Source organism: Carlito syrichta, unplaced genomic scaffold, assembly GCF_000164805.1.
Source record: "Carlito syrichta isolate Samal-C Ts95f unplaced genomic scaffold, Tarsius_syrichta-2.0.1 Scaffold302065, whole genome shotgun sequence".
In the NCBI taxonomy this organism is placed as follows: Eukaryota; Metazoa; Chordata; class Mammalia; order Primates; family Tarsiidae; genus Carlito; species Carlito syrichta.
In genome coordinates, this window is record NW_007246161.1 from 113,962 (window position 1) to 124,386 (window position 10,425).

At 39.8% G+C, this 10,425-nt stretch overlaps 1 protein-coding gene across 4 annotated transcripts; it reads left to right on the forward strand.

Annotated features, from left to right (window-relative positions):
* The first annotated feature begins 552 nt into the window (after positions 1 to 552).
* On the forward strand, positions 553 to 8,382 carry LOC103258313 (zinc finger protein 426). Of its 4 annotated transcripts, none has more exons than XM_021711328.1 (6): positions 579 to 702; positions 1,438 to 1,529; positions 4,029 to 4,155; positions 4,768 to 4,848; positions 6,242 to 6,324; positions 6,775 to 8,382. In XM_021711328.1, exons 1-6 carry the CDS (start codon positions 678 to 680, stop codon positions 8,029 to 8,031), a joined length of 1,665 nt encoding a protein of 554 aa, XP_021567003.1. In that variant the 5' UTR covers positions 579 to 677; the 3' UTR covers positions 8,032 to 8,382. The 4 variants fall into 4 exon arrangements, with proteins under 4 accessions (XP_021567006.1, XP_021567003.1, XP_021567004.1 ...); XM_021711329.1 differs by having other exon boundaries at positions 4,071 to 4,155; XM_021711330.1 differs by lacking the exon at positions 579 to 702 and adding an exon at positions 1,012 to 1,029.
* The last annotated feature ends 2,043 nt before the right edge of the window (positions 8,383 to 10,425 follow it).

A 10,425-nucleotide genomic window follows, 5' to 3' on the forward strand; every position in this document is an offset into this window, starting at 1 on the left:
TTTTATTCAGATTATTGTATATAGTAGCTGAAAGAAATCACAGAGTGCTTGTTGGGCTGACAGAAAATGGAAGGGGGCAGTAAGCTTTCTGGGGAGATAATTTTGTTCTTTATCTTGTTTTAGCTCATTGCAGGAGTATATGCAATTGTTAAAACTCCTCCAATGAATATTTAAGATGTGTTCATTTTAATGTACATAGATTATATATCCATTTTTTAAAAATAGAAGTTGCTGGACATGGTGGCTCAAGCCTGTAATCCTAGCACTTTGGGAGGCTGAGGCGAGAGGATTGCCTGAGCTCAGGGGTTCGAGACCTCGTCTCTACAATAAATAAAAAAATTAGCTGGATGTAGTGGCACATGCCTGTAGTTTCAACTACTTGGAAGGCTGAGGTGGAAGTATTGTCTGAGCCCAGCAGGTTGAGGCTACAGTGGCCATGAGCATGCCACTGCACTCCCGCCAGGGCAAAAGAGTGAGACTCCGACTCAAAAAAAAGTGATGATTGATGACTGATGAATAAATTTCACCTATTATAAATGATTCATATCAACAGGAATCCAAATTACCCTGTACAAAGAGGAATGAAGATTGCCACTATGCAATTAGATTCATAAGCTGCCCTGAAGTGATGTTTTCATCCATGAAAGGAGGATTCAGGCACATCCTCTCCTTGTAGGATGGCAGCTATCGATCTGTCCCATGGTAAGTTCTGTTGATGCTCTAGGCTCTCCCTAAATTATACATAGTCCAGTAGCCTGAGCTGAATAGTCAGACTGCTGCTGGTTCCTTTAGATGGTGCTGAAGTGTCCCAATGTGCTGTTTTGAAGTCAGCTTCCTGCTCTGTATGCTTTGGGAAGAGGTGCTGTATAGTCGCCATCGTAAGTTCTTTTTTTTTTTTTTTTTTTTGAGTTGGCGTTTCACTCCGTCGCCCAGACTGGAGTGCAGTGGCCGCTCCCGGCCACCGTAGCCTCGACCAGCTGGGCTCCGGCGATCCTTCTGCCTCAGCCTTCCAAGTAGCTGGAAGTACAGGTGCGCGCTACCACACCCGGCTAATTTTTGATTTACTGTAGAGATGAGGTCTCGCCAAGTTGCCCAGGAGGGTCTCAAACCCACACATCATGAGTTTTTGTCATGGGTTTTGTCAACAGTTTTATCAGCATGATAAAGTTATGTCTTTCGGGGTGTAAAGGTTTCCTTATCTGTAGAATAAGACCACTATACTTTTCCTGACAGGCAGCATGATTCACTATCACCTTTTCTGGCTTAAGGTGAGACAGGATAGCTCTGGTATTGTATGGCAGTAGATTGTATATGGGTTCATTTTCTTGATTGTGTAGGAGTATATGGGAATTTCATGGTAGGATGGAATGAATTCTAGGCATGTGGATGTGAGACTTATGATCAGCTTGGAGTTCTCATGCCTTCCTTATTTTCCAGGAGGTTGTTTCTCTGGGAATCCAGTCTGTCTTCATGAAGAAAAGACAGTGGCAGAAAGGATAGTGACCGACTGCCTGACAAATTATTATCAGGTAAAAGTAACTGTCCTTGTACAAAATGGAATACTTGCATCCATCAGGTAGACATGTTTCCTTCTAGACCAGGCATGTGCAGTCCCATGGGCCACATGCAATCCAGAACAGCTAATAATACACCCCACAAAATCTTTTTTTTTTTTTTTTTTTTGAGTTGGAGTCTCACTCTGTTGCCCAGACTGGAGTGCAGTGGCCGCTTCCGGCCACCGCAGCCTCGACCTGCTGGGCTCCGGCGATCCTTCCGCCTCAGCCTTCCAAGTAGCCGGAATTACATTCATGCGCTACCACGCCCGGCCGGTTTTTTTTTTTTTATTTATCATAGAGATGAGGTCTCGCTGCCCAGGCGGGTCTCAAACCCACGGGCTCAGGCAATCCACTCACCTCAGCCTCCCCAAGGCGCGGGATTACAGACTGAGCCACCAAGCCCAACAAAATCTTTTAACATCATGTGCTTTTTAGCATTTGTTTTCTCCATGATGGCATGCATAGATCCATTTTTGAAGTTCTAAAGCAATACTGCACTTGACATGAAACTTAAATTTTGGCAAGTACACGTATGGAAAATAATCTAACACATTTTGTTACATTGGCTAACCGCAGTCCTGTGAACTGCCAAAAACGTGCAGCTTTACTTAAAGAGATTTCAAGATTTCCAGCAAAATAGTCACTATTTGCTACACCATGTTTAGTTAACATTAGTATTTTGTCTGAAAATTTTTTTTATTTATTTATTTTTTATTTTATTTTTTGAGTCAGAATCTCACTCTAATGCCCAGACTGGAGTGCAGTGGTGTGCTCATGGCCACTGCAGCCTCAACCTGCTGGGCTCAGATGATCCTTCCGCCTCAGCCTTCCAAGTAGCTGGAACCATAGGCATGTGCCACTGCGTCTGGCTAAGTTTTTGATTTATTGTAGAGATGAGGTCTTGCCAAATTTCCCAAGATGGTCTCAAACCCCTGGACTCAGGTAATTCCCTTGCCTCCACCTCCCAAAGTGCTGGGATTACAGGTGTGAGCCACTGCGCCCAGCGCACAAATTTTCAAATGGAATACATAGAGTTGCAGTCAGACATTCAACTGAAAGAAAATTTGATCATGTCTTTATTAGACTTTTATAAGACCTATCTTTCTAGAGAAATATATCCCTTCACAATAATGCCTTATTCATGACACCGCTTTTTGGCAGCCCATACATTTGTGAGCAGCTGTTTTCAGTTATGAAGCACATGAAGAACAAAATTTGAACATACATTTCTGACAAACGCCTTGAGAACTCAGTAAGAATTGCAAGCACTTGCATCGAACTAGACATTGGTAGATTTGTTTTATAAAAACAAGGTCAAATTTCCTACTAGTTTTATATTGTTCTCATTTTTCTAAGCTTTATAATAAAAAATGTTTATAAAAGTAGGTCTTTTATATATATATAATATATAAATTATATAATATATATATTATATAATATAATATATACACTAACTATATTATATAATTTATGTGTGGCCCAAGACAATTTGCCTTTACTTGAAGTGGCCCAGGAAAGCTAAAAGGTTGGATACCCCTGTTCTAGACAGAAGTTTTTAAAGCAAATAAAGCCTCACAGGAGGACTGAATCACTCGTAGACTGAATCACTGATTGAATTTCTCCAGGGAACAGTGCCTTTCATATAGATGAGCTCTTAACTTGAAAATCATCTCAGTATTTCAGTAATTATTAATTAATCTTGGCCCTTATTATGCTGACTACATGTTTGTTATTTTCCTGGGTGCTCTGACAGGTGGTAAGGCAGGTGATAGTATCCTTTGTTGAAATAATTTATTTGTTCATCAGTGTTGACTACTTTTCTGGAATGTGCTGAGCATTGTGTTGAAATTGATGGACCTAAGACAAGATCTCCTAGTCTGGTTGTGTAAGAGAAATTTATAATCAAGAAGTCCCATTAAAGCCATATGACTGGAGGAGATTATAATGAGTTTGTTTGTTTATTTGTTTGTTTATTTTTTGAGTTGGAGTCTCACTCTGTCACCCACGCTGGAGTGCAACCCCAGCGTCAACCTGCTGGGCTCCAGCGATCCTTCCGCCTCATCCTTCCAAGTAGCTGGAACTACAGGTGCTTGCTACCATGCCCAGCTAATTTTTTAAAAATTTATTGTAGAGATGAGGGTTTGCCAAGTTTCCCGGGCTGATCTCAAACCCGTGGGCTCAGGCAGTCCACTCTCCTCAGCCTCCCAAAGTGCTGGAATTACAGGCTGAGCCACTGAGCCCAGCCACTGAGTGTGTTTAGATAGAAGAGTTTCTAGGACCGTTGAACCTTGGAGTTGATCATTGCAGATGTTGAAATCCTGTATACTTTTTCTTGAAAGAAGTTAAATTATTTTTCTAAAATTAAAAAAATAAATAAACCCTCTATAGGCATTGTGTACCCCTTCCTCATTCTCCAGTGAATATTGGTAGAGATGTTACATGACTCAAACCAGCACGTGTATGATGGTTTAGGATTCAGTGACTTTTGACGATGTGGCTGTGGACTTCACTCAGGAGGAGTGGACTTTACTGGACACATCTCAGAGACACCTATATAGTGATGTGATGATGGAGAACTACAAAAACTTGGCCACAGTAGGTAAGAATGGCATCATTTATTGCAGTCTCTTATGGAACTGATATATGTTACTTACTACTGTGTTGCAGTATCAGTAAATTCAACTCTGAATACAATGGGAAATAACAGAGACACAGCTCCTGCACAGGTTTTAAATTACTATGGTCATACTCAAAATATGGTCCAAGATCACTGTCAGCAGCATCTTCAGTCAGTTAGGAATGTTAATTTTCTTTCTCTGCCTTTGACATTATAAATCAGAATCTGGAGTGGGAACCTAGTCAGCTGTTGTTTCCACAAGTCCTCTAGATGACTGTGATGCACAAATAATATTTTGAGAACCTTAGTGTAGTCGTGTCCCCAGAAGAGTGAAGATATATTTGTTATACTTCCTTTATTTTCCATTTGAGTAAAAGCCTTAGTGCTTTGTAAAATGTGTACATAAACCTGAATTTGGGCCTTGGAGGATGAGGTAACTAAACTTTTGAGGTATACAGGCAGAAGCGTTATTTGCATTCTTAGACATTTTGAAAAAATTTCACTGGTTTCATCAGGACTATAGTTACTGAATCACAGGAAGGTTTGTTATCTCTTGCATGAGCGTTTCCCATTAATTTGTTTCCCTGTACTCAGGATGTCAGATCATCAAACCCAGTCTGATCTCTTGGTTAGAACAAGAAGAGTCGAGAACAGTACAGGGAGGAGTTCTCCAAGGTGAGTGTTCATGAACAATCACCCTGGTTAATGAGAAGTTCAGTGTGTTTACAAGTGTAATGAGAAAACTTTTTTTTTTTTTTGAGTCGGAGTCTCACTCTGTCGACCAGGATGGAGTACAGTGGCACACTCAAGGCTATCGCAACCTCAACCTGTTGTGCTCAGGTTATCCTTCTGCCTCAGCCTTCCACATAGCTGAAACTACAGGCACATGCCACCACAACTGGCTAATTTTTTTATTTATTGTAGAGACGAGGTCTCACCAAGTTGCCCAGGCTGGTCTCAAACCCCTAGTCTTAGCCAGTCCTCTCACCTTGATCTCCCAACGTGCTGGGATTGCAGCCGTGAGCTACTGTCCCTGACAGAAGAAAACTTTTTTTTTTTTTTTGAGTTGGTGTCTCGCTTTGTCGCCCAGACTGGAGTGCCATGGCACACTCAACCTGCTAAGCTCTGGCCATCCTTTCGCCTCAGCCTTCCAAGTAGCTGGAACTATAGGTGCACACTACCACACCCAGCTAATTTTTGATTTATCATAGAGCCAAGGTCTCGCCAAGTTGCCCAGGCTGGTCTTGAACCCGCAGACTCGGGCAATCCACTCGCCTTGGCTTCTCAAAGTGCTGGGTTTACAGGTTGAGCCACCGAGCCTGGTCAGGAGAAAACTTTTTAAGATGCACTTTATCTCAGAAAGTTGAGACCATTTATTTCAGAAGTTAGGAGATATTCAACTTTCCACATTCTTTTACTTATATGGTAGCCCCTCTTTGTTCGTGGTTTCATTTTCTACAATTTCAGTTACCCATGGTCTGAAAATAATACATGAAACAAACATTCCAGAAATAAACAATTCATACGTCTTAAATTGCTTGCCCTTTTCAGTAACATGATGAAATCTTGCATTATCCCCCTGGGTTGTGAATCATCCTTTTGTTCAGGGTATCCATGCTGTATACATTACCTGCTTGTCAGTCACTTAGTAGCTATCTCACTTACCAGATTAAAAAAAATAAAAGTAAATATAGTACTATCTGTAGTTTCAGGTATGTACTGAAGATTTTGGAACATATCCTTTGTGGATAAGTGGGGGATTACTGTCCTCAAACTCTTAAATGTCTTGTTTTGGTGTATACTGTTTTTCTAGAAATTTCCTTTCATTCCCTCATATTCTCTTTCTCTTCAGCATTAGTTTTAGTTTTCATAGAATCATTTTGTAATAAACTTATCTAAAATTTTTACCTTACACCTTTGTCTTTGTCTTTGACATAGCCACAATCCTCAGATCTTTACTTTTTCTCACCATGTTTAACTTGAAAACAAATGAGCCTTATCCTTTTTAACTCCTCAGTCTTCTATTTTTCCTCCATATCTTTGCATTTATTTTTCTGTTTTATTTCAGGATGGGAAATGCCACTTGAAACCAAATTGTCAGCACTTGAGCAGGACTTTTCAGAGGGTGAAACATCTATTGGGATACAAACGGTAAGATTAATATGGGATATTTCTTATTTTTCACCCTCAAAGAAAATTGGGAATTTCACTATGGGAAATCAGCCAAAATGAGAGATAGTTGAGAAAAGTAACATGTACACACAAGAGGGAGTGATGAATTTGACAGAACTCCAAACTTTTTGTGAAACTTGTTTCTTCAGAGTTCCCATAAGTACAAATTCCCACATATGTAACTAGACACTGAGTTTTAAAAACCATTTATTGGAATTATACAGTAACCCCTCTGGGAATAGAGTAGATGACATAACCTTCTGGAATAAGAGTTGTCATACCACTTGAAAGAAGTCAACAGAGCAGGAACTGGCATGTAATGAAAATGTTGTACATTAATAATAATCATGTTTCTGTCTTTAGATGGGTGGAATCCATTACTGTTTTTTTAAAAATATCCTTAAACCTTCATTCGTCCTTCATCAACAGGAAGGAAGTCAGAATGGAGGGGAACTCTGCGACAATAAGCAGTGTGGGGAAGTCTTCAGTGAATACTCATGCCTTAAGACACACATGAAAACTCAAAATACAGGGGACATTTATGACTATGATCAGTATGGAAAAGACTTTCTAATTCTGCACAAGAAAACTTCTACTGGTGAGAAACTTTCTGAGTTTAATCAGAGTGGAAAAATCTTCAACCTGACATCAAATATTTTGTACCAGAGAACTAGCATGCAAGAGAAATCCTTTGAATGCAATCACTGTGGGAAATCCTTCATTAATCAGTCATACCTTCAAGCACATATAGGAACTCACAAGGGAGAAAAATTCTATGAATGGAAGGAATATGGACCAGGTTTTATTCAGTCCACAAGCCTTTCTGTGCTTATAGAAACCCTCAATGCAAAAAAGCCCTACAAATGTAAAGAATGTGGAAAAGGTTATAGATATCCTGCATACCTCAATATTCACATGCGAACCCACACTGGAGAGAAACCCTATGAATGTAAGGAATGTGGGAAAGCCTTTAATTATTCCAATTCATTTCAAATTCATGGAAGAACTCACACTGGAGAGAAGCCCTATGTGTGTAAGGAATGTGGAAAAGCCTTCACTCAGTACTCAGGCCTTAGTATACATGTACGAACTCATAGTGGAGACAAGCCTTATGGATGTAAGGAATGTGGGAAATCTTTCCTTACATCCTCACGCCTTATACAACATATAAGAACTCACACTGGGGAGAAGCCTTTTGTATGTGTTGAATGTGGAAAAGCCTTTGCTATTTCCTCAAATCTTAGTGGACATTTGAGAACTCACACCGAAGAGAGGGCCTGTGAGTGTAAGATATGTGGGAAAGTATTTGGATATCCTTCATGTCTTAATAATCACATGCGAACTCACAGTGCTCAAAAACCTTATAAATGTAAGGAATGTGGGAAGACTTTTAACTATTCCACCCACCTTAAAATTCACATGCGAATCCACACTGGAGAAAAACCTTATGAGTGTAAACAGTGTGGGAAGGCCTTCAGTCACTTCAGTTCATTTCAAATACATGAAAGAACTCACACTGGAGAGAAACCCTATGAATGTAAAGAGTGTGGAAAAGCCTTCATATGTTCCAGTTCCTTTAGAATTCATGAAAGAACACATACTGAAGAGAAGCCCTATAAATGTCAGCAATGTGGAAAAGCTTACAGGCATCCTCGTTCACTTAAAAGACATGAAAGAACTCATTAGTGAGAATCCTATCAATGTAACCAATGTGGGAAAGTCCTCATATGTTGCAGTTCACTTCAAAGACATGAAGTGAAAGAAACCCTATGAAAAGTATTTAATTAAAGTGAGTCTGTTAGGGTAGGGCCCCAATCCAGTAGGACTGGTGTTCCTATAAGAAGAAGCAAAAGACCCAGCGGGAACACACATACTGATCCTGTGAAGTCATGAAAAGGTGGCCATCTGCAGGCCAAAGACATAAGGCTAGAACAGATCCATTCATTAAGGCCTTCACAGGGAACTAACCTTACTTGCTTGACCTTGTACTTCCAGTCTCCAGAACTGTGAGCAAATAAATTTCTTTTAAGCCACTCAGTCTGTAGTATTTTGTATGGCAGCTATAACAAATGAATACAGTAAGCTAAAACGTTTAGATTGTCCAAAAGCCTTAATAGTCACATGCAAAGCAACACTGGAGAGAAACCACATGAATGTAAGAAATGGGGGGAAGCCTTCATGTCTGACTCTTCAGCCCTTTCTGAACATGTGAAAAAATCACACAAAGAAATTCTGTGAATATAAGGCACATGAAAAATCTCATAAGTGTTTGTTACATTTTCATATTCATATCAGGTCATCTGGCAATAGACCAAATGAAAGTAAAGGGGAAAAAGTAAAGAAAGATAAAGGCAAGAAAGCTTTTCTTTCTGTTAAAGTAAGGAATGTGACCTTATAGACCATGCAGAAACTTGGAGTGGACTGAAAAATTCATGAGAACTGAAAGAGCTTACATTAATATTTCTACTGTATAGAAGGTATAAGAAGTCAGACTGGAGAGAAGTCTACTTCTAGTAAGGCATATAGGAAACCTCTCATTCCACAAAATTATTTTTATACATCTAAGATTACCTCAAAACCCTGGGAAATTATGGAATGTGGTATAATCTTTAAATACTTCACATGCCATAATATTTACATAAAGTCTCATATTTATAGTACTGTGCTGCTTCATGAGTGGTGTTAGTACCTTATAATATCAAATTGGTCCCAAATTCTCCCTCTCATTCCTTCCACTATTGCTGTGTTCACTTCACCTATATGCACGCGCGCGCGCACACACACAGCCAGCATATGTAATCTAATACATTGTAACTATTTTTAGGAAGCTACCTGTCAGAGAAATTAAGAATTAGAAAGATAAGGCTGGGCATGGTGGCTCAAGCCTGTAATCCCAGCACTTTGGGAGGCTGAGGCCAGGGTATTACCTGAGCCCAGGGGTTCAAGGTAAGAACTTGGTGATACCTCATCTCTACAATAAAACAAAAAATGAGCCGGGTGTGGTCGTACGAGCCTGTAGTTCCAGCTACCTGGAAGGCTGAGGTGGAAGGATTGCCTGAGCCCGGCAGGTCAATGCTGGGGTGGCCGTGAGTGTGCCACTGCATTCCAGCCTGGGCGACAGAGTGAGACTCCGACTTAAAAAAAAAAAAAAAGAATTAGAAAGATAAAAATGTTTATTTTGGCTGGGTGCGGTGTCTCCTGCCTATAATCCCAGCACTTTGGGAGGCCAAGGTGAGAGGATTGCCTGAGCCCGTGGGTTTGAGACCAGCCTGGGGAACTTGGCGAGACCTCATCTCCACAATAAAAAACAAAAAATTAGCCAGGTGTGGTGGCGTATGCCTGTAGTTCCAGCTACTTGGAAGGCTGAGGCAGAAGGATCACCTGAGCCTAGCAGGTCAAGGATGTGGTGGCCGTGAGCGTGCCACTGCACTCTAGCCTGGGTGACAGTGACACTCCAACTCAAAAACAAAAATGTTTATTTTACCTTTACTTATTTTTTTCTCCTATGCTCAAAAGTTCGATGTAATTCTTAGCCTTTATATTTAAAGCATTTTTTCTTTCTGGTTTCTTTTAGGATTTTTTTTTTCTTTTGGTTCTCTTTAATAGTCTATAGTTTAACAATGATGCGCCTAAGTGTAGGTTTGTTTGTTTTTGTGTGTGTGTGTTTATCCTGCTTTGTGTTGCTGAGCCTTTGGGATCTGTACTTTGATTTCTGAAGTTAATTTTAGAAATTCTCAGTCATTATTTCAGATATTCTGTTCTTTTCTCTCTTGGTATTTCCATTATTCATATGTTACAATTTTTGTAGGTGTCCTGCAGTTCTTACATCTTTTTTTAATTTCCTGTCTTCATTCCCTGATTTTTAGTTGTGGGTGTTTCTATTGATATATTCTCAAGCTTGGAAATTCTTTATTCAGCTGTTTCCACTCTAGTAATAAGCCCACAAAAAACATTTCTGTTACACTGTTTTTGTTCTCTCTAGCATTTCTTCTTGTTTCTTAGAATTGACATCTCTACTTACACTGCCCAACTCTTCTTGCTGTTTTATATATATATATATATATATATATATATTTTTTT

Excerpts from the sequence above, each read along its gene's own strand:
- LOC103258313 (XM_021711328.1), top strand. The coding sequence starts at position 678 with ATGGCAGCTATCGATCTGTCCCATG. Across the intron at positions 1,530-4,028 it reads GCCTGACAAATTATTATCAG|GATTCAGTGACTTTTGACGA; the intron begins GTAAAAGTAACT and ends ATGATGGTTTAG. Across the intron at positions 4,156-4,767 it reads CAAAAACTTGGCCACAGTAG|GATGTCAGATCATCAAACCC; the intron begins GTAAGAATGGCA and ends CCCTGTACTCAG.